Genomic DNA, 24,208 nt, shown 5'->3' on the forward strand with positions numbered 1-24,208 from the left:
AAGAATTTCAAATATATAGAAAAGTGCCCAAAACGGTGCAAAGAACTCCCATGTCCCCTTCACCCAGATTTTCAAGTAGTTAACATTTTATTGGTTCATTGCTCACTCAGTATGTGTGTATGTGTGCACATAACCCTTGTTGTTATTGGCCTTTTTCCAGACCTTTTGAGGGTTAACAGCACACTGCAGACATGATGTCCCATCACTCCTAAACACTCCCAAGCGTATTTCCCCCCAAACATGGTCACTCTCCTACATAACAGTAAACAACCTTCCACATCAGGAAATCAATATTGGTACAACACTACCATTCAGTCCACAAAGCCCATTCACATTTCCCCACCATCCCAACCATGTCCCTTTTCCTTTCTGGTCCAAAAAGCCATAGAGGAATACATATCGCATTTAGTTGTGGAGTATTTTGAGACTAATCTGGAACAGTTCCAAGTCTTTCATGTCCTTGACATTTTTAAAGAGTGCAGGCCTTACTTCCTATAGGATGACCTACAAATCTGGGCCCCTCTCACGGCAGGAATACCAAAAAACGATGCTTTTCCTTTTCCTTGGGAGTCTCATCACTGTAGACTCCTCTCAACATTGGTGATGTTAATCTTGATAACCTGATCATGCCGGTTTCTTCACTTATCTAGTTTTCCCCTTTGTGATTGATTAGTATTCCAAAACCATGCTAATATCCTACCCCTCATCAAACCTCCACCACCAACCATTGAAGAGTCCTGCCTGAATCCTGCCCTTTCCAGTGGGGGCCAAAAGGTAATCCTCTCTTTCCATCATTTCCTCTTCATGATTGAGTTGGCATTCTGTCAGAGCTTTCCTTTCCATTTATTTATATCAGTGTGAACTAGTGTGTTCCTATTTTATGCAGTGGATTGTCATCTGTTATTATCACTGCTTATTTTGATGCTCAAATTGTCTCAGATTTGGCCAGTGGGAGCCCCTTCCAGCTGGCTAACATTGCAACATTCTAAAGCATGTGTCCTGCTGAGATTCCTCCACGTTGTGACTGCTTCGTAACATGCTATTTTGTGAATATATGTGTTCATTCATCCACTCTTCCATGATGGGCACTTGGGTTGTTTCCAAGTTTTTGCTATTGTGTTTTGCTATTTCAACTCTAAAGTAATGTTACATTTCAACTGTATTAAAATCTTTCATAACATCATTTACTTTAAGGCCGTATATTGTATAAATATTAAGCACTAGAAGCAGCGTTGTTTGCACTCTATGTGAGTCAGGCTCACCTTTAAAATACTGTCCTATCTGCATTTTTCACGGAGATTTAAATGACCTGTTTTCAAAATCATTTAATAAAGGCTTTATCTTTAAATAAATTTCCTTCCCCCTCCCCCGCCCCTCCTATGGAGGGATATTGAACGAAAAGGGTTGAGAAAGCAAAATTAAAAGGTGTAAAACTTAGCACTTAACCCAAACTTCTGCCGCGGGCGAGCGCCCCCTGCGGAAGCAGGAGCAGCCGCAGGCGCAGAGGCGGCCCCCGCGCGCCGCTCCCGGGGCGCAGGCGCAGAAGCTCACCTTCCGACCCGCCCATTTTCTACCCCCAAAGCGTTATCGCGAGTCTTGGGGGAAAACTTCTGGTAACTGCAGAAACTAAGTTCTCGCGAGGGGTAATTGGTTGCTATAGTTTCGAAAAACAGCTGTGGCTGGGGCAGGTAAGACAGTCGTCTCTCCTCGGAAAACCCTCTCTTCCCGGGCTCCCCGCCCGGGCCCTGCGGCCGCACCCCCGTACCTCAGTCTCTGCCCTCTCAGCAGCGGCCAAGCGGAAACTCGTCCCTGCCCGGCGGCCCCCAGACACAGCGAACCGCCGCGGACCCCGCTGGCCGCAGCGCGGCGCCCGCCCCTGGCCTCCCGCCCAAAGCCCCGCGGGCAGCGTCCGCCTGGTGCCCATGCCCGTCCCCGACCACGCCTCGCCCCGTCGTGTCCTTCCTCTAGCCTGTTTCTAATTTGACTTCAGCTTCTTCGGAACAGATGACGAGAAACGCGTGCCTTGTTGGGGGCAGTGGGAGCCCCCGCCCGGCTGCCCTGGCCGTACCTTGTCATTAGCCGTGTTTCTTGCATTTGTTATTCAACAAAGACGCCGCTAGTGCCTCTTGCAGACGAGACCTGATGCCAGGCCCTCAGAGGCTCGCAATAGAAATGACAGATTACTTGTCTTTGAGGGGGTGATTGAGCATTCAGGAAAAGCGGTGTATATTAATACCATCTGCGCTCTGCTTCATAGGTGAGGCAGTGTTGCTATTTTAGTGGATATTCACAACAAATGTGAAACAGGTCAGAAATCTTATTATCCGTTTTACAGAATGTGAAACAGGTCAGAAGCCACCCATTTTACAGAAGGTGAAACTGAGGCTCGGAGAAGTTAGGCATTTGTCCATCCCAGTAAAGGCCCAATTCACGTGGGACTATTGCAAAGGGAAGAAGACAACTAATGCAAAAGGTCATTTCACGGGGAAAGTTGCTAAGTTGTTAGGTCCACTTAGGCCTGAAGGGGCCTGGAGACATGGTGTTGAACAAGAGATAGGAGACTTTTAGGTGAGTGGGGAAATGAAGGAGGAGCTGGGAAAGGGCAGAATAATTTTAAGGTCTGGGGGCAGCAAGGTATCTTCTTATTTTGTACCACCAGCCCTTGACACACTTAGCATAGTATATCCTAAGTAAACGTTTGAATTGCATTAAGTTCCTCTTCAATTGAGTCAAATTGAGTTAAAAAAACACACACCAGATATCCAATTTATTTTTGAAATTGTGTCCTTAGTGTTGTCAAATAATTAGAAAACATCTTTGACTAAATAAGACGTATGTCAGGACTTTTTCCAGTGGACTAACCATTCTTTGTGTCTGCTTCTTTCCTGTTATCAAAATAAATTCTTGTATAACTGGGAGATTAAATAACCTTTGAATGGAGTTTTGCACATTTAAAAAAAATAGCTACCAAAGAACGCTATGAAGGATTGGGAGAATGGGAGTTGGGGGGAATGGTATTTTTGCCCTCTTTGTTTTGTGGTAATTTGTGCTTAATGGGTTAGTTACATATATAAGGATCTTTTTAGCACTAACCAGTGGAATCATCCTTGTGACCAGCTTCCTAAAGCCCTACCTGTCTAGCAGCAAAAGTTGGAAAGGCCACAAAACAGTGCTGGATTATTGCATTTCCCTAAGTTCTCCCCTAGTGTTGGTTATGAGTAACGTGAGTACTTGTGCAGCTTGGTACATGAGGAGACAGGCTCGTTCATTATGTTTACAGGGACCAAAGAAGACCAGAGGGACTTTGCTCAAGTGCCGATATGGAGCAGGTCACATCAACAGGCAGACCTGTGCAGATCACTGTGACCGATGGATATGAATTGGTAAAGTTATTTTTGGATATCTGAGAAATCCCTAGTTTATTCCTACTTCTTGAAAGTTTGTTTGTCTTTGAGCTCAAGTCTCTGTCAAACACCCGTGGGTTGGGGAGGATGTATTGGGAGCACAATAGGGAGGAATGGAGTTTTGCATCATCCTGTACCACCAAATCTACTGGCTTCCAATAGCAATGGCCCTTCCTTTTCAGTGTTCCTCATTTTAGTCTAGAATCATCAGTTTATGTTACTGTGTGTGTAAAATAACTGGCAATTTAAATACTAAATTTAACAGGTAAAACAAGTAGTAGTTTTCTTTTTCCTAGACAGCAGTTCCTTTTTCCTGAAAAAGATCTGAATTCTTCCAGAGTTTCTCTTGTGATTAATTTCATTTGATGAATTTAAATAATAAAACTACAATATGATGTAGCTATTAAAAATTACAAGAATAATGAAAAAGCAAAATATTCATTCAGTATTAAATCAAAAAGCTCTTTCCAAGCAGGATATAATAAATATTCTCGACTTTGTTTTAAAAGGTATGTATAAATGTGTGTGCCTATACACATACACACATATTCACAACAAAACACTAGAAAATATATTTTAAAATGCGTTGCTTGCATATTAGAGATTACAGGTAATTTATTTTCCTATGTGCTTTTCTCACTTTTCCTCATGTTCCATAATATAATTTTATAAACGCAATAAATGTTATTTTTAAAAACTTCAATATAATGGCATTGAAATACAATGTTGCATTTAACTACAACTAAATTTGTTTGATGACTTTCTACCTACTTCTTTTGTGTTTGTAATATATCTTGATAGGGAAACATGGAAAATGGTACTTAGTACAAGTAAAAATGAGTTGCCTGATGCATAGGAAAATTCTCTACTTGAGTATAATTGTAAAGTAGTATGTTTCTGTCAACAGAAAGGTTCTAAAGGAGATACCCCAGTTACCTTTATTCGTGCAGAATTCAATCAGACAGTTCTGGGAGACTCTGCCAAAATTACTGTTTCTTCAGAAGGAACTGCAAAATACAACTTCACTAGCAGTTTTGAGTTCAATCCTGAAGGAGGAATCACTTTAGATGACCTCGCCCACAAACCTGTGTTCTGTAAGTCTTTGTGGTTGTAAAAATGTTAATTATATGAGTATGTTATAAGGAGATTCTGAGGTATTTAGTAGCAGTTGTTGGGACAGATGGACACACCTTATCTTTTCAATCTAGGTATAACATGGTATATTTTGAGAGCTACCTGCTCTGGCTCTGACCTACTGATTTTAGCTAGTTAGTATCAAAGACCTGTTGATATATAATTAAACTTTGCAGCCCTTATCTCCTAAGCTGAATTGGGAGCTTTTCCTTTGTATTCCTGTATTCAGGGTTGCCAAATTAAGAATAAAACAAAAAACAAAATTTGGGACATACTTATACTAAAAAATTCTTCATTGTTTATCTAAAATTCAAATTTTAAAACGGGCATCTTGTATTTTACTTGCAACCCTATCTGTACTTTTGTATATTCACCATACTGTACAACAATTATTAATTTGCCTCCCTTGCTAGAGAAGGCAGTTTTTGAAATCTTGGCTGGATCTTATTTCAGGATTTCTACTGCCTAGAAATATCTGAGACATAAAAGGGCTAAAAAAGTGTTTGTTGAATGAATGACTGGGTAAGTGGATGAATGGTTTCTGTATCCATACTGCTACAGTTTCTAACTATACAGTATTATCAATAGCATACAGACCAAGTGTTCTGATCAGAATACAGCCATTAACAACATTAGAAATCAATAACAAAAAGGTAAACAAAAAAAGGAATCCATTGGAAAATTTAAGGCACACTTATAAATATTTCATAGGAAAAAATTAAAAATCATAATAAAAACTGTAAAATGTTTAAAATCAATCAACAGTAAATACCAAATATAAAAACTTGTGGGATATAACTGACGTAGTATTTATGGATACAGTAGTTTGTCTTTATCCATAGGGGATACATTCCAAGACCTCCAGTGGAACCTGAAACCTCAGATAGTACTGAACCCTATATATACACTGTTTTTTTCTATACATACATACCTATGATAAAGTTTATAAATTATGCACAGAAAGATATTAACAGCAATAACTAATATTAAAATGGAGCATTTGTAACAATATACTGTAATAAAAGTTATGTGAAATAATGGTTTCTTAAACACAAGTACTGTGATACTGTGACAGTTGATATGATTATGGAGATGGCTAATAAGTCCTATTGGGCAGGTGGCATATACAATATGGACAAAGGGATGGTTCCCAACTTGAGTGGAACAGAGTGGGATGGCGTGAGATTTCATTATGCTACTCAGAATTGTGTAAAATTGAAAATTTATGAATTGTTTATTTCTGGAATTTTTCATTTAATATTTTCAGACTGTGGTTGACCTTGGGTTACTGAAACCACGGAAAGTGAAACCATAGATGAGAGGGGGATTACTGTATAATCTTAAATGCAGTCATTAGAAATCAAAAAGAATTTAAAACAAATTGTCTCCAAGAAGATGGAATAGATATACTTTTCCTATTCCCCTCACTAAGTACAACTACAAACCTTGGACATTATCTGTAAAACAAACATGAAAGACTGAAAGGTGGAGAGAAGGAAACTTGAAACCTGAGGAATGACACAGTGGTGAGGTCCTTGGGTCTTCTTTTTGCCTCATATAGCCCAGATTTGATGCCAAAGAAGCCAGCAACCTGGAAACTCTAATGGTACAAACCAGAAAGCCCAACAAATGTCTGCTATCTCTAACCAAAAGACTAGGAAAGGGGCAGTCCAGAAAGACAGAAAACTTTTAGACAGTTACTGCTCTACTCTAGCCAAACATCACAGAAAGAAACTGTGGTCCTACCTCCCCCCAATCTAAGTGGGTAACCTAAACTTTCACTCTCATAAAGCTGAACTTAGGTGCCCCAATACCTTGGCTAGGTGGTGTCAGAGAAGATCAAGTAGGGAGCTAGGACTTTTATGCTTTCTGGTAATGAGCCCCCTCTTTCATCATGTGGTTTTAGTGGAGACCACATGGGGACCCTGGACTTCTGCCCTAATATACTAGTAACAAGGTACCCCTCTGTTCCCCACTGGGGAGGTATCAGAGGAGACCTAGTGTAGGGTCAGGACTTTCACTATCACCTAGTGGTAATGAGTCTACACCCACTGTGGTATCAGTAGAGAACAATTAGGAACTAGAACTCCCATTCCCCCTCAGCAGTAAGGAGGAGCTCTCCCGCTCAGGTATCAATGGAAGCTGAGTAGAGAACCTACACTTCTATCTCCACCTGGCAATAACGACGCAGTGCCCCTCCTGTTCCTCTGTTGGAGTTGTGTCAAAAAAACAGCTAAAATAGAAGGTTTAAATAAGATCCAGAGTTTCATAATGTAATACAAAAAATCCAGGTTTCACTTGAAAAATCACTCATCATATTAAGAGCCAGAAGACCTCAAAGTGAATTTAAAAAGACAATCAGTACACTAACACGAAGGTGAGAGATATGTTAGAGTTATTAGACAAAGATTTTAGAGAAGCCATGATTAAAAAAAAAAAAAAGCTTCAACGAGCAATTGCAAACATGCTGGAAACAAATGAAAAAAAAAAATAGAAATACTCAGAAGAGAAATAGAAAGTCTCAGAAAGGAATAGAAGATACAAAGAAGAACCTAATAGAAATTTTAGAACTGAAAAATACAATAACCACTGTGAAAAGCTCAGTGAATGGGCTCAACAGCAGAATGGAGGGATAGAGGAAAGAATCAGTGAACTGGAATAAAGAACCATAGATTACCCAATCTGAGTAATTTAGAGGAAATAGACTAAAAGAAATATGAGCCAGACTTCATAGGCCTGTGGGACCATGACCAAACATCTAAAAGTGTCATTGGAGTCTGAGAGGAGAGGTGAAAGAGGGTGGAGCTGAAAAACTATTCAGAAGAAGTAAAGCCCGAAAACTCCCCAGATTCGGCAAGAAACATAACTCTGCAGATTCAAGAAGCTGAGCAAACTCCCAACAGGTTGTATTCAAAGGAATTCATACTAAGAAATATCATAATTAAAACATCTGAAAATGAAAGACACAGAAAAAAATCTTAGAGCAGAGGAAAAGAAAATGGCATCAATTTCTCATCAAAAACTATGATGGCCCAAAGGAAATGGCATAATATTTCTAAAGTGATAAGTGAAAAGAACTGTTCAGCCAGAATATAATACCCAGAGAAAATATATGAAGGAGGAATCAAGACTTTCTCAGATGAAAGAAAACTAATACTGTAATATGTCACTAGCAGACCTAGCCTAAAAGAATGAGTGTAGGGAGTTCTCTAAACAGAAAGGAAATGTAAAAGAAAGCACGTAGGAATACCAGGAAAGAAGAAAAAATACGGTAAGCAAAAAATTGGATAAATGAAGTAAGCTTTCCTTCTTGAATTTTCTAAGTTGTGTTCAACAGTTGAAAGAAAGTATAATACTGTCTGAGCCTGGCTGGGCGTGGCTCAGCAATTGAGCGTTGACCTAGGATCCAGGTGATCAGGGTTTGATTTCCCGTCAGGGCACATGCTGGGGTTGTGGGCTGCAGCCGATCAATGACTCTCTCATCATTGATGTTTCTATCTCTCTCTCCCTCTCCTTTCCTCTCTCTAAAATCAATAAAGATATATATATATATATATATATATATATATTTTAAAAATACTGTCTGATGTGGTTCTAAATGTATATTGAGAAAGTATTTCAGAAAGTTATAAACAGGGAAGGCAAAGGGACATAAAAGGAGGTAAGTTTCCTATATTTGACTTGAACTAGTGAAGTGATGAAATGTAGACTGTAATAAGTAATGTATATAGTGTAATACCTGCAGAACAACTAAAAAAAATCTATACAAAGAGATATATGCAAAAGTATTATTGATAAATCACAATGGAGTTCTCAAAAAACCTTCAAGTAATCCACAAGATGGCAGAAAAAAAGAGAAATGAAAAAGAAGACAAGCAAGCCCAGCAGACATACGCCCTGATACGTTAATAATTACATTATTATTTCTGCAGTATTGCATAGTGAATTAAAAAATGACCCAACCATGTGCTATCTGTAAGAAACTCAAGATAGAACCATATAGTCAGGTAAAAAGTCAGAGGATAGAAAAAGATAGTTCATGCACACATTAATCAAAACAAAGTAGAAGTGATTACATTAGCATCAGATAAAGTAGACTTAGCAAAGAAAATAATCAGAGACAGAGAGGTTCATTACATAATGCTAAAAGGGCAAATCCACCGAGAAGACATAGCAATTCTAAGTAGGTATGCAACAAATAACAGAGCTGCAAAACGTGACACAAAACTGATAAAACTGAAAGGCACAATAGATAACACAATTATAGTTGGAGATATAAAAATCTTTCAATAATTTATAGAATAGACAGAAAATCAGGAAGGATATAGGAACACTCAATAACACCATCAACCAACAAGGTCTAATCAATATTTACAGAACACCTAACAATAGCAGAATATACAATATTGCAGAAACCCACAGACCATATGCCAGAACCATATCCTGGGTCATAAACTTAACAAATTTAAATGGATGAAAATAATACTGATGTGTTCTCTGACAATAATGATATCATAGTAAAAATCAATAATAGATAATAGGAAACTCTTCAAACACTTGAAAACTAAAATTGCACTTCTAAATAATCCAAGTGTCAAAGAGGAAGTCTCAAGGGAAATAAAAAACAACAACCGTTAAACTGAATGGAGATAAAAATAATACATATTAAAGTTGGTCAGATATAGCTAAAGCATTGCTGAGAAAATTTATAGCACTAAATCCATACATTAAAAAAGAGGAACAATTTAAAATCAATAAGCTCTCATTTCAAGAATCTAGAAAAAGAAGAGCAAAAGAAACCCAGAGCAAACAGGAGAAAATAATAAAGATAAAATCAGCAATCAATGAAATGCAAAAAGAAAAGTAGGGAGAATCAATGAAATAAATAGCTGGTTATTTGAAAACATCAAATTCAACAAATCTCTGGTGGGGACTGGGGAAGAGAGAACACAAATGATCAATTATCAATATTGGGAATAAAATGGAAATACAGATGCTGCAGATATTAAAAGGATAGTAAGGAAATATGAACAACTTTACATACATAAATTTGACAACAAAATGGACCAGATCCATGAAAAACACTAACCACAACTCATCCTGTATGAAGTAAAGTTTCCCTATAACTATTAAGGAAATTGAATCCATAATTCGAAATCTCTAAGACCAGACAGTTTCACTGGACAATACTACAAGCTTCTTTTCTCTTGCTGCTGTTAAGATTCCTCTTTGTCTTTGACTTTTGATAGTTTTATTGTGGTGTATCTTGGAGAGGATCTTTTTGAGTTTGTTTTGTGACAGGAGGTTCATGAACTGGGATATTCAAATCATTCCCCAGATTTGGGAAGTTCTCAGCCATTATTTTAATAACCTTTTCCCCCCTTTTGCCCTCTCTTCTGTAACTGCAGTATTTCACAAATTATTTCTTTTGATGGTATCCCATGATCACATAGGCTTCTTCACTCTTTTTCATTCTTTTATCTTTGTTCTCCTCTAACTGGGTAATTTCAGTGTTCCCATTTTCCAGCTCACAGATTCTTTCTTCTGCTTGATTTGTTCTTCCATTGGTGCTGCCTATTGCTTTTTATTCATTGTATTCTCCAGGATTTGTTTGTTTTTTAATTATTTCTATCTCTTTGTTAAACTTCTCATTTTGTTCATGCATTCTTCCCTGGGTTTCCTTGAATTGTCTTCCTGTTTTCCTTTAGCTCATTGAGTTTCCTTAAAATTGGTATTTTGAATTCTGCAGATCTATGTCTTTGGGGTCAGTTACTGGAAGATTATTGTGATCCTTTTGTGGTGTCATTTTTTTCTTTGCTTTTTTATGTTCCTTGAGGTTTTCTGTTTCAGTCTGCATTTGAAGTAGCAGTCACTTCTCCAGTCATTACTTACTGCCTTTAGGAGAGAAATACCTTCTGTTTGCTTTGTTTGAGATTCTGAGGCTTTCTCAGACCTCCTATAAATATGCATGCTGCATGCTTCTTGTGGCAGAATTCTTAAATGTGTATGCACTCTCAATACTGCAAACCACCAGCTGAGTGCTTAACCCTCTCCCCCCCACTTTCGTTTTCTCAAGGGTGGTGCTACATTTCTCCCTGGCCCACAGATTCAGGCCAGCTTTTTACATGCACTTACTAACCATCTCCCATAGCTCATTCTTGCAGCTCCTGTCAAGAGAGCTCATAGGGAGCCATCCACTGGATGGAGGGTGTGTGTGGGTGAGGCACATGGAATACTGGGGATATCCATGAGCTAGGCATCCTCCATAGTTGGTGGGTGAGCTTCCTGATGGAGTCCATGAGCAATTTGTAAGATCCACATCCCTTTAATGTTCTCCAAGCATCCTATCTGCCACTCTCCCAGATTCTTCCTCCCTCTCCCCCACCCCCAAGTAATGCAGCTCATGATTTAGTAGTCTGGATGGGGCAAGAGAGTAATTGGCCCATGTGGCAGCATCCTGTACAGATGGGGAAATGGGTGCTCATACACACACTCTCACTTTCCCCCTTGGGAGAAATCATGGGCCAAGAAGATCTCTCTTGGCTCTGAGCTGTGCTGCCTTGGGGTATGGGTGATACAACTAAAGTCAAACTGTTCTTACCTTCTCCAGTGCAAGCAAACTTGCAATCTTTCTTTCTTCTTTCTCTCTCTCTCTCTCTCTCTCTCTCTCTCTCTCTCTCTCCCTTCCTTCCTTCCTTCCTTCCTTCCTTCCTTCCTTCCTTCCTTCCTTCCTTCCTTCCTTCTTCCTTCTTCCTTCTTCCTTTGCTGGAACTTCTTAGCTGGAAACCTGTACCAAGGCTCTCTCATCTGCAGGTGATTGTTTAAGACAGGGTTTTCCAAGGGTTCCTGGACTGCAAGTGAGAGTGACTGGGGCTGGTTCATGGGCCACTGCAGGTCCACAGCTAGGACCTGACACATGAGTATGTGAAACTCCTTCTGGGTTTCTTGGCATATGGTTTTGGATCCCAGAGCTCCTACAAAGGGACTGTTTGTGGATGGATGCCGTTTTGTGTGTTTTTTGTTGTTCTTGAGATGGAAAAATCATGAAATATGTCTTATACAACAATTTTGCTGATGTCACTTCTCTCATTTTCTCAAGATCTCAATAAAGGTAAATATATAGGCAATTATAAAACCTAGTATTACTGTAACAATGGTTTATAAGTACACCTTTTATTTTGTACATGATTTAAGTGATTAATATGTTTAAAGAAAAACTATTAAGGTAAAAACTACTATTACTGTAACTTTAGGTTGTAACTCCAAATCTTGTTTTCTACATAATTTAAGAGACTAGTGCATTTAAGAGAAGTACTAGTTTATGTTTTGGTGCACACAATATATAAGATACAATTTTGTGACATAAACAACTGAAAGGGATGAAAGTATAAAAGAGCATAGTTTTTGTATTTTATTAAAATTAAGATGCTACAAATTCAAATTAGAATGTTGTAACTTTAGGATGCCATATGTAATCCCCGTGGTAACCACAAAGAAAATAGCTATAGAATATACACAAAAGAAAATGAGAAAGGAATTTAAACATGTCACTTCAGAAAAAACACACACAACTAAATACAAAAGAAGATAGTAATGCAGGAAATGAGGGGCCAAAATGTTATAAGGTATATAGAAAACAAATAGCACAATTACAGCAGTATATCTCTCCTTATCAATAATTACTTTAGATGTAAATTAAATTGTCCAGTCAAAAGAAAAAGATTGGCAGAATGGATAAAAACACAGGGTCCAACTATATGCTGTCTAGAAGAGACCCACTTTAGATCTAAAGACATAAGCAGATTAAAAATGAAAGGGTGGAAAAAGATATTTCATACAAATAGTAATCAAAAGGGCAAGTGTGGCTATACTAGTATCAAACAAAATTGACTTCAGATAAAAAAAGATTACAAGAGTCAAAATAACACATTATATATTAACAAAAGATTCAATACTGCAAGAACATATAATATTTATAAATACTTATGTACCTAATGACAGACCAATAAAATATATAAAATAAAACCTGACAAAATTGAAGGAGAAATAGATAGTGCTACAACAGTAATTGGAGACTTCAGATATCCCACTCACAGTAATGGGCAGGACAACCAGATAGAGGGTAAGTAAAGAAATAGGGAACTTAAACAATACAATAAACCACCTAGATCTAAGTGACATACAGAACGCTTTACCCAACCACCACATAATACACATTCTTCTCAAGTGCACATGGGAAATTTCAAGGACAGACCATATGTTAGACCACATATTAAGCCTTAATACATTTAAAAAGATAACTTACAAAGTATCTTCTACAAATACAGTGGCATGAAGTTACAAATCAATAACAAAAGAAAACTGAAAAATTCACAAAACTATGGAAATTAAATAACACTTTTAAACAACAAATGGATCAAAGAAGAAATCACAAGGGAAGTTATAAAATGGAAACACAACATACCAAAAGTTAGGAGATGCAGTGAAAGAGGTGCTAAGGGGAACATTTATAGCTAAAAATGCTATGATTAAGAAACAAGAAAGATCTCAAATCAGCAATCTAACCTTTCAACTTAAGGACGTGGAAAAAGAATGAAACCCAAAGCTCATAGAATGAAGGAAATAATAAAGACTAGAGCAGAGATAAATAAAACACAGAACAGAAAAGCAATACAGAAAATCAGTAAAACCAAAAGTTGGCTCTTTGAAAAGATAAACAAAATTGACAAACCTATAGGAAAATGGACTAAGAAAAAAGAAGCCTCAAATTACTAAAATCAGAAATTAAAGTGAGGTAATTAACACCAATTCTACAGAATTTAAAAGTATTATAAGAGAATACTATGAACGATTATCAACAAACAAATTGGATAACCTAGATGAAATGGACAAACTCCTAGAAACACAAAAACTACCAGACTAAATCATGAAGAAAGAAAATCTCAATAGACTTATAACTAATAAAGAGATTGAATCAGTAATGATCTCCCAACAAAGAAGAATCCTGGTGAATTCTACCAAACTTAAAAAAGAACGAATACCAATACTACTCAAACTCTTCCAAAAAACTGAAGAGGAGGGAATACATCCTAACTCATTCTATGAGGCCAACATTACCCTGACACCAAAGACAAGGACACTACAAGAAAAAAAACAAAACTACAAACTAATATCTCTTAAGAATATTGATGCAAAAATCCTCAAGAAAATACTAGCAAACCAAATTGAGGAACATATTAAAAGGATTATACACTATGGACAATTGGGATTTATTCTTGGAATGCAAGGATAGTTCAACATACAACTCTCTCAATGTAATACACCAAATCAAAGGAATGAAAAACAAAGCCCCACATGATTATTTTATTTGATGCAGAAAAAGTGATTGACAAAATTCAACACCTTTCATGAAAAACAAACAAACAAACAAACAAAAAACAACTAGCCCTGGCTGGTTGGTTCAGTTGGTTGGAGCATCGTCCTGTACACCAAAAGGTTGTGGGTTCAATTCCCAGTCAGGGCACATACCTAGGTTGTGGGTTTGATCCCCAGGGGTGTGTACGGGATCAATGTTTCTCTCTCACATCCATGTCTCTCTCTCTCTAAAAAAAATTTTAAAAACCCACAAAAACAACAAATATACATATTCTTTGGTGAGGATTAAAAACACACACAAAAAACTAGGAATAGAAGCAAACTACCTCAATATGATAAAAGCCATATGCAAAAACCCACAATGAAAGTTATACTCAAAGACTGAAGATACTGAAAGATGGAAAGCATTTCCTCTATGATTAGGAACAAGCAAGGACTCCTGCTTTTACTACTTCTTTTAATATAATACTAAAAGTTCTAGCCAGAATGGTTAGGCAAGAAAAAGAAGTAAAAGACATCCAAATTGGAAAGGAAGAAGCAAAAGAATCTCTTTTGCAGATTATATGATTTCATATGTAGAAAAAAACAAAGATTCCATAAGAAAAATAAGTGTTAGAATAACTGAATTCAGTGAAGTAGCAAAAATCATTTGCATTTTTATATACAACGAATGACCTGAAAAGTAAATTACACATCAATTCCATTTACAATAGCATCAAAAGGAATAAAACACTTAAGAATTAACTTAAGTGTTAAAAGACTTATACAATGAAACTACAAAACATTGCTGAAAATAATTAAAGAAGACACAAATAGAAACACAGCTCATGTTACTGGATTGAAAGACTTAATATTGTTAAAATGTCAATATTACCCAGAAAAATCTATAGATCCAATGCAATTCCTATCAAAATGTCAATGATATTTTTACAGAAATTGAAAAACCCATCCTAAAATTCATATGGAATTTCAAGAGACTCCAGATAGCCAAAACAATCTTGAAAAATTGGAGATGTCACACTTTCTGATTTCAAAACTTACTACAAATCTACAGTAACCAAAACAGTGTGGTATTGGCATAAAGAGAGACATATAGCCCTGCCAGCGTGGTTCAGCAGTTGAGCATTGACCTATGTATGATCCAGGAGATTGAGGTTCAATTCCTGGTCAGGTTGCGGGCTTGATCCCCAGTAGGGGACATGCAGAAGGCAGCCGATCAGTGACTCTCTCTCATCATTGATGTTTCCCTCTCTCCCCCCCCCCCTTCTCTCTAAAATCAATAAAAACTTTTTTTAAAAAACAAAAAAAAAGGAGAGACATATAGAACAATGAAATGGAATAGAGAGCTCAGAAATAAACTCTCAAATATATGCTCAAATAATTTTTTATAAGGGTGCCAAGACCATGCAATGGGGGAAAAGACAGTCTTTTCAACAAGTGGTGCTAGGAAAACTGGATATCCACATGCAAGAGAATGAAGTTGGACTCTTAGCACCAGATTTTAAAAATGAACTCAAAATGGATTAAAAACCTAAATGTGAGACCTAAAACAATAAATCTCTTAGGAAAAAATATGAAACAAAATTTCATGACATTAGATTTAGCAATAAATTCTTGGATTTGATACCAAAGAGACAGGATAACAAAAGGGAAAAAATAGGGAAATTAGACTTAATGAAAAAAAATTAAAAATTGTGCATCATTTTTTTCACAGAGTAAAAAAGCAACCCACAGAATGGGAGAAAATATTTGCCAGTTATATATTGTTAAAATGTCAATATTACCCAAAGAAATAGATCCAATGTAATTCCTAATATCCAGAAAATGTAGAGAAACCCTAGAACTCAACAACAAAAATACAACCTGACTTAAAAATGGGCAAAGGACTTGAAATACAATTCTCTAAAAAAGATCTACAAATGGCTGGTAAGTACATGAAAAAATGCTCAACATCACTAATTGTTAGGGAAATACAAACTCGTACCACCTCAGACACATTAGGAGGGCTTCTGTTAAAAAACAAGCGTTGATTAGAATGTGGACAAATTGGAACCCTTGTGACTTTTGGTGGGACTGTAAAACAGTACAGTCACTGTGGAAACTGGTGGTTCCTCAAAAAGTTAAAAAACAGAATTACCCTATGATTTAGTGATTCCACTTCTGAAAGACCTGAAAGCAGTTCTCAAAGAGATATTTTACACTCATGTTCAAAGCAGTATTATTCACAAAAGGTTAAAACATGGAAGCAACCCACATGCCCATCAATGGATGAATGGATAAGCAAAATGTGGTATATGCATACAACAGAATATTACTGTCTTAACAAAAAGGAAATTCTGACATGTTACAACATGGGTTAACTTTGAGGACATTATACTAAGTGAAATTTCAGTCACAAAAAGACAAATATTTTGTGATTCCACTTATAGGAGGTACTTAAAGTAGTCGAATACAATAGGGACAGAAAGTATCCTCCTGGTTGCCAGGGGACGAGAAGAATGGGGAGTAATTGTTTAGTGAGTATAGAGTTTCACTTTTAGAAGAGTTATGGAGATGGATGATGGTGATATGTTCTTAATACCACTGGACTGTACACTTAAAAATGGTTATGATGTTGCCTAGCTGGCGTGGCTCAGTGGTTGAGCATCAACCTATGAACCAGGAAGTCACGGTTAGATTCCTGGTCAGGGCACATGCCCGGCTTGCAGGCTGGATCCCCAACGGTGGATGAGCAGGTGGGCAGCCAATCAGTGACTCTCATAATTGATGTTTCTATTTCTCTCCCCCTCCATTTCTCTCTGAAGTCAATTTAAAAAAAAAAGTTATGATGGTAAATTTTATGTAATGTGTATATTACCACAATTTTAAAAATACATGAAAAGAATATTCTGCCATTACTTTTGAAAACTTAGATAAAATGGACAATTTCTTAGAAAAATAAAAATGGGAAAAATCTAATGAAATGGAAGGGGAATCTTTGGAGTAAAAGAGACTTAAGAGACATCAACTAATTACAATGTGTGGACCTGATTTGAGCCCTGATACAGACAAACAGTAAAAAAAATGCTATTGAGAGACATGAGGTTGAATAAAAAGAAAGGCGTACCATGTTCTTATACAGGAATGCTCAACATTATAAAGATGTCATTTTCCCTAAAATTATCTGTAAGTTTAATGTGATCTCTATAAAACAGCTAATTATATATACATACACACACACACACACACACACACACACACACAAACATACACACACATATACACATATATATGTGTGTGTGTATATATATAAATTACAGAGTTGTCAGAGAGAAAAAGTCACTGAAGTGGTCTAGTGTTTTCCACCAGAAGTCACCAATAATGGTGCCTTCTCAGGTGTCGAGTTCATTTCTCTTAAATTTCTTTGATAATGCATTGCTTATTGCACCTTGGTTATCTGATGGATAAACTGGACATGTTCTCATTTCTTTGTTTTTATTTTTCTAGTAACTATGATTGAAGTTTTACCAAAGGAAAAGAAACAGAAAGATGAGAAGACCTTAATCCTTGGTCAAGCTGTGGTGGACCTTCTTCCTTTAGTGGAAGGTGAGATTTATGATTTGCTCAAAAACACATATAACAAAACTCATAAAGTTTAACTCTGGTGAAATGAAAAAAAACAGCCTCATTGAATTTGAGGGATTTGACGAAAAGAAGAGCACATTTATATTTGCCTAACCTTTCCTGTTTTGGCTTGACTTGGCCTTTTTGCAGGAGAGAGTTCATTCGAAACAATGGTCCCACTGCACGCTGTTCCAGGCTCTCCCTTAGAACCTCTTCAACCAGGTTTTAAGGTAATCAGAGTTTTAACTGTCAACATTTCAGCCCACCATTCAGTGTAACAAGTCTGTCTGGTGTTAAGGTTCAATTCAGTTGAGTCCAAGTTATCAGGCACCTTCTTTTTACAGGCACACATAGTGCTAGGTTCTGGGAAACAAACAAAAATAAGTCAGAGTCCTACCTTAGGAGTCCATAATCTACATATTATGGATTTTAACCCAGTGGGATTAAATGGTAGACAAGGGTACCTGGCATAGAGCAGGTATCAGTTACTTTGCCCAGGGGTAGATGTCGGGAAGGCTTAACTCTGGAAATGCCTCTTGAGCTGTGTCTTGATGGATTGAATTAAATAGTATATGAATGCAGGTAACAAACTTTCTGGCATGGTAGCCTGCCTCTGGTTATTGGAGTAGGGGAAGCATGAATTGGTAGGATGTGTCACTGGTTTGTCTTCTGGGCTGTGTTTCCCATTCCTGGGGATCAGTTGCCTCTTGAGGTACTGTTTGCCACTCTGGTGCAGGTGCACTTCCTCTCCTCAGATACCACAACTGCCTTCTGTTTTGACAACTGAAGGAGAGAGGAGGGCCCAACTGATCTAACTGTTCTGACTGCAGTTCTCTAACCATCACCTTGGGCCCCTTTCTGCCTCTTGTTGGTTTTGACCTTGAAGCTGCCACAATCACTCCTGCATCTGCTGTGGTCCTCTTATTTTAGGCTGTGGTTGGTTTCTTTTAGTTTTTGTTTTTTTGTGTGTGTTTTTTTAGATCTGATTTAATTTTATTTCTATCTTTCAGTGATTCTTTAAAAATGTATAGTTTAGTGATGGCATTCTTGTTTTCTGTTTTCTGGGGTTATTATAGCATTATCCTTTAATTGGATATAAAGTTATAATTCAAAGTCTTTCATTCCAAGTGATTTGTGCTGAAAAGAGGTATATATTTGACCTCAGTCTGACTTCCTTGGTTCAGTCTCACAGCCTATGTACTGTTGATTTTCCTTAGATACCTACAGAAGAAAAGTTAGTCAAATGGATTGTCAGTCTTTATGATCTTTGCTCATAATATTCCTGTGTTTACTTGTTTTATATACTCAAAGAAAAAAATATGGCAGTTAATTTCCATTTGCTTAAGAGTTCTCACTAGTTTTATATTTAAGCAAGACTCAGAAACTAAAGTGATATAAACCTGTACTTGGAAAGGAGATTACAGTTCACCTTCCAGTATTCCCTGTCTTGATTAATACAAGTTAGAAACCTTAGGGATATTTGCTTATCTTCTCAGAGACGTAATGACCAGAGGTGTCACATTCTCCAGTGCCTCTTCCTTAAATCTTTCCTTCCTTTGGTGTTCTGATTTCCTACTGACTTACCATAGCCTTTTCATGTTCCTGCACTAGATCTCTCCTCTGCTTGTCCCTTAAGTACAAAAGGTCTATTCTTGGCTATCTTCTCGTCTTAGTCTGTGTTCATACTCCTGAGGATGGGTGGGCAGGGGTCATCCATGATTTTAAAAGTCACCAGTATACTGAAGACTTCTAATTCAACAGCTCCAGCCCAGACCCCCTCCTGAATTCCAGATTGTTAGCCTTTACAACTGCCTGCTGGATTTCTCCAATGATATCCCTAGGCACCTAAAACTCAACGTTCCAGAACTAAACTCGGTATCCTCCCTTAAACTTACTCTTGCTTTTCTCTTAGTTATTTTGACTAGTGGCATCACCTATTTGTGAAATCATACGACATTCATAGAACCTATGTTACATCCATGACTGCTCCCTCAGGCCCTAAGTACAACCAATTCCCAAATCTGCCTTTCACCAAATTCAACCTTTTCGATATCCTAAGCACCTTTGGACTCTGTCTCAGCTTCATTCCTCCTCTTTCTTGCCTTATAATTTCTCACCTGGGCCATTACAAGTAGCCTTGTAACTGCCCTAACCTCCCTCCAGTTAGCCTTCCCACTCCTTACAGAATGACTTAAAAGTGAGTGTGCTTAGCTCTGAGCAGTTCGTAGATTCACCCACTGCTTACTTGTTTAGGTCCAAATTCCTTAGCAGGCTTTATGATATGAGCCTGCCACTTGTTCAGTTTCATCTTTCAGCACTCTCCTCGTGCTTTATGCTCTAAAATCCTGAACTACTTACTTAGACCTGAACTGAGTACAACAGGCTGTGTCAATACCATTTTACAGCCCTGGTTGGTTTTGCTCAGTGGTTAGAGCATCAGCCCATGGATTGAAGGGTCCTGGGTTTGATCCTGGCCAAGGGCATGTACCTTGGTTGTAGGTTTGATCACCTGGCCTGATCGATACTACTTTAGATAAAACTCTTCTTTTTGTTCAGAATTATTTTCTCTTTCCTTCCTCTGCTTATCCAGATTCTGAATTCCTGTTCATCTCAAAGAAGTTAATTCAGATGGTACCATCTCTTACTCCTCCCCACCCCAATATATTCACTTCCTCATTGGGCTTCTTGACTAGGGCATTTTGTACAGGTCTCTATTATAGCATTTATCATGAATCATGGAATTATAACATGAATTCCATGATGAATGGGGCCATGTGTTCTTCATCTTTATATTCCTAGTGCTATAGTAAAGTGCCTAACATATAATTACACATTTTAAACCTACTTTTTATTGTATACTGTATAAAAATATCATATATGCATAAATGTCTATATCTATATATGGGTATATACATATATATTTGAAAAAATATTCATTAAAAAGTACTACACTTGCCAAATCAGAATTTCTGTTGGAGAAATAACTTGGGAATTTCCCATAGCAGAATACTAAATTTGTTAATAACAATATAATTATTCTTATTAATGTTGACTTCTAAGAAATAAAATAAAAATGAACAAATTCTTGACTCTTCTATTTTTAAAAAACACTAGTTGTCTTGACTGCCCTACTTGGGCACATAACTAATATCAAATCCTTGGCAGCCCTTCTAAAAAATTAATTTCTTTTGTTTACTCATGCTGCCAAAAAAAAACCTTTCTATATTTGAAAAATAGAAATACATTAAAGAATATGATTTTCTAATATTTCATAAAAACCTAGATGTTTTCTTTAAAAGCATTACATTTGACTTACAGAATAAACATAAAATATAGACTAGCAAAAAAGTACATCCATCTCACTCACTCATGTGCAACCATTATTAACATTTCAGTGTAGAACCTTCCAATTCCTCTTCTCTATGTATTTGTTCACGTACTTGACCTCAGTATGGTAGAAGGGAAGTGCTCTAGCTTAGGGATAAGTTTCTTTTCTTGGCTCTATCTCTAATTCATAGCACCTAGAGAAAGTTATTTGAATCCTCTGTATGAAATAAACTTGACCATTTTTACCTTGAACAACAATGTAATATTCAAATGAGACAAGGAGGTCTCTGGCATTTTCAAAATGTTGCATAATTTTATCTTTTCCAGCAGTGCAGTCTTGAAGTTAAAGTATCTGTGGCAGAGTCGTTATTGACCTCAGCCCAGATCTCAGGAGGCAATCTACTGAAGGTCACACTGGAGGCTGCCTACTCGGTGCCTGAATCCTTCATGCCAGTAGGGCCCGTGCAGAACTACATGGTTGGTCTACAAGTTCCATCAACTGGAGAGGTAAAGCCCTATAGTCACAAATTTATACAGATTTAGACACTCATATGGGCATCTCTTCTTTACCTGCTAAGATTTCATTCAAAGCAAGCTCTGCTAATGGCTGAGATTTATTTTAGGCTTAAAAAAGGAAGTTTATTTCTGTTTTAGAAATAGCTGTTTATAGTTTATATAGTATATATAATATAGTATAGGTTAAATACTATTTATATCAATAAATACATTTATGATGGAAAATATGTAAGATATTTTCTTACAAAATATGTCTTTAAATTGACAATTTTTGGATGTATTTCTACACAGATTACTTTATGCATATGTTTCGTGGATTTTGTATGATGTACTTTATTATAAAAAACTTCCTCTTGCCCTGGCCAGTGTGGCTCAGTTGGTTGGAGTGTCGTCCTTACACTTGAAAGGTTGATGGTTCGATTCCAGTCAGGGCACATACCCAGGTTGCAGGGTTCATCCTTGGTTGGGGCAAGTGTGGGAGGCAACTAATTGTTCACTCACACATCAATGGTTCACTCTCTCTCTCTCCCCCTTTCTCTCTCTCTCAAATCAATAAAAGCATGTTGTTGGGTGAGGATTTAAAAAAAACACTTTCTCTTAATTCCAGATTATTTTCTTAGTTCAAATTTCTTTTCCCCCCATTTTATTTATTTATTTATTTTTTAATCCTCCCCCAAGGATATTTTTTCCATTGCTTTTCAGAGAGAGTGGAAGGAAAGGAGGGAGGGAGGGAGGGAGGGAGGGAGGGAGGGAGGGAGGGAGGGAGGGAGGGAGGGAGGGAGGGAGGGAGGGAGGGAGAAAGAGAGAGAGAGGGGGGGAGAGAGAGAGAGAGAGAGAGAGAGAGAGAGAGAGAGAGAGAGAGAGAAACATCCATGTGAGAGACACATCAATTGGTTGCCTCCTGCACTTGCCCCAACCAAGGATCAACCCTGCAACCCAGGTGTGTGCCTTGACCAGAACTGAACCCAAGACCCTTAAGTCCACAGGCTGACACTCCAACCGCTGAGCCAAACTGGCTAGGGCAGTCCAAATTTCTATAGAATGATTGTGTATGGGTCTTTTGAGGCTCTTGATAGAGATTTCCAAATTGCTTGCTAAACGGGTTTAATTAGTTAATACTCTCGTTTTATTGCTGTTTTACATTTTCAGTATAGAACCCTCCAATTCCTCTTCACCACTTTACATTCCCACCAGCAGTGAATGAGGGTCCTTGTTCTCCACAACCTCTCCAACACTTGTTATTACCTGTCTTGTTGATAACAGCCATTCTAACAGGTGTGAGGTAGTGTTCCATTCTAGCTGTGATTTGCATTTTCCTAATAGCTAGTGAAATTGAACATCTTTTCATATATCTGATGGCCACTTGTATGTCTTCTTGGGAGAGGTGTCTGTTCGGGTCCTCTGCCCATTTTTTAAATTGGATTGTTTGCTTGATTTGAGTTGTATGAGTTCTCTATATATTTTGGATACTAACCCCCTGTCTGAGCTATTGTTTGCAAATATCATCTCCCATTCCACTGGCTGCCTTTCTGTTTTGTTGTCAGTTTCTTTGGTTGCACAGAAGTTTTTTAGTTTGATATAGTTCCATACATTTATTTTTGCCTTTACTTCCCTTGCCTTTGAGGTCAAATTCATAAAATGTTCTCTATGACCAAGGTCTATAAGTTTAGTACCTATGTTTTCTTCTATGTTTTTATTTCAGGTCTTATATTTAGGTCTTTGATCCATTTTGAATTGATTTTTGTGTATGGTGACAAGTTGCAGTCTAGTTTCATTCTTTTGCATGTGGCTTTCCAGTTTTCCCAGCACTATTTATTGAAGAGGCTTTATTTTCTCTAGTGTATGTTTTTGGCTCCTTTGTCAAAAATTATTTGCACAGATACATGTGGGCTTATTTCTGGGCTCTCCATTCTGTTCCATTGGTTTGTGTGTCTGTTTCTCTGCCAATATGATGTTTTGACTATTGTTACTTTGTAGTATATTTGAAGTCAGGCAGTCTGATACCACCCGCTTAGTTCTTTTTTCTCAGAATTGCTTTGGCTAATCAAGGTCTTTTGTGGTTCCATACAAATCTGATGATTTTTTGTTCTAGTTCTTTAAAAAATGACATTGGAATTTTGATGGGTATTGCATTAAATCTGTATATTGCTTTGGATAATATAGCCATTTTAACTATGTTGATTCTTCCAATTCATGAATACAGAATGTCTTTCCATTTCATTGTGTCTTTTCAGTATTTAAGTTCTTCATATCCTTTGTTAAGCTTATTCCTAGGTATTTTATTCTTTTGGTTGCAACTGCAAAATAATTTTTTTCTCTCATTTCTTTTTCTGAAATTGCATTGTTAGTATATAGGAAAACAGTGGGTTTTTATACATTGATTTTGTATCCTGCAAGTTTACTGTATTTGTTTATTGTTTCAAATAGTTTTTTGGTGGAATCTTTATGGTTTTCTATATACAGAATCATGTCATCTGCAGAAGGTGGCACTTTTACTTCTTCCTTCCCAATTTGGATGCCTTTTATTTCTTTCTCTTGCCTGATTGCTGTGGCTAGGACTTCCAGAAGTATGTTGAATAAGAGTAGTGCGAGCAGACATCCTTGTCTTGTTCCTGATCTTAGAGGAAAAGCTTTCAGTTTTTCACCATTGAGTGTGATATTGGCTGGGAGTTTTTTCATATATGGCCTTTATTATGTTGAGGTACTTTCCTTCTATGCCTGTTTCATTGAGTGTTTTAATCATAAATGGGTGTTGTATTTTATCAAATGCTTTTTCTGCATCTATTGATAAGATCATATGATTTTTATCCTTTGCTTTGTTAATGTGGTGTATCAAGTTGATTGATTTG

At 37.2% G+C, this 24,208-nt stretch overlaps 1 protein-coding gene across 3 annotated transcripts in view; it reads left to right on the forward strand.

The window, feature by feature from the left end:
• The first annotated feature begins 1,636 nt into the window (after window positions 1-1,636).
• The window catches only part of CFAP70 (cilia and flagella associated protein 70), an 86,179-nt gene continuing 63,607 nt past the window's right edge, over window positions 1,637-24,208 (forward strand). For 2 of the 3 annotated variants that reach the window (XM_081158197.1, XM_081158199.1), the window contains exons 1-6: window positions 1,649-1,688; window positions 3,281-3,383; window positions 4,312-4,498; window positions 17,400-17,498; window positions 17,667-17,746; window positions 21,171-21,350. In XM_081158197.1, coding sequence (XP_081014323.1) covers window positions 3,321-3,383; window positions 4,312-4,498; window positions 17,400-17,498; window positions 17,667-17,746; window positions 21,171-21,350 — 609 coding nt within the window. In that variant the 5' untranslated portion in view covers window positions 1,649-1,688; window positions 3,281-3,320. Of the gene's footprint in view, window positions 1,689-3,280; window positions 3,384-4,311; window positions 4,499-17,399; window positions 17,499-17,666; window positions 17,747-21,170; window positions 21,351-24,208 lie in introns of all 3 variants that reach the window. The other variant, XM_081158198.1, reaches the window with a different exon arrangement.

Source organism: Miniopterus schreibersii (genome assembly GCF_964146895.1).
Source record: "Miniopterus schreibersii genome assembly, chromosome: 14".
NCBI classification, from domain to species: Eukaryota; Metazoa; Chordata; class Mammalia; order Chiroptera; family Miniopteridae; genus Miniopterus; species Miniopterus schreibersii.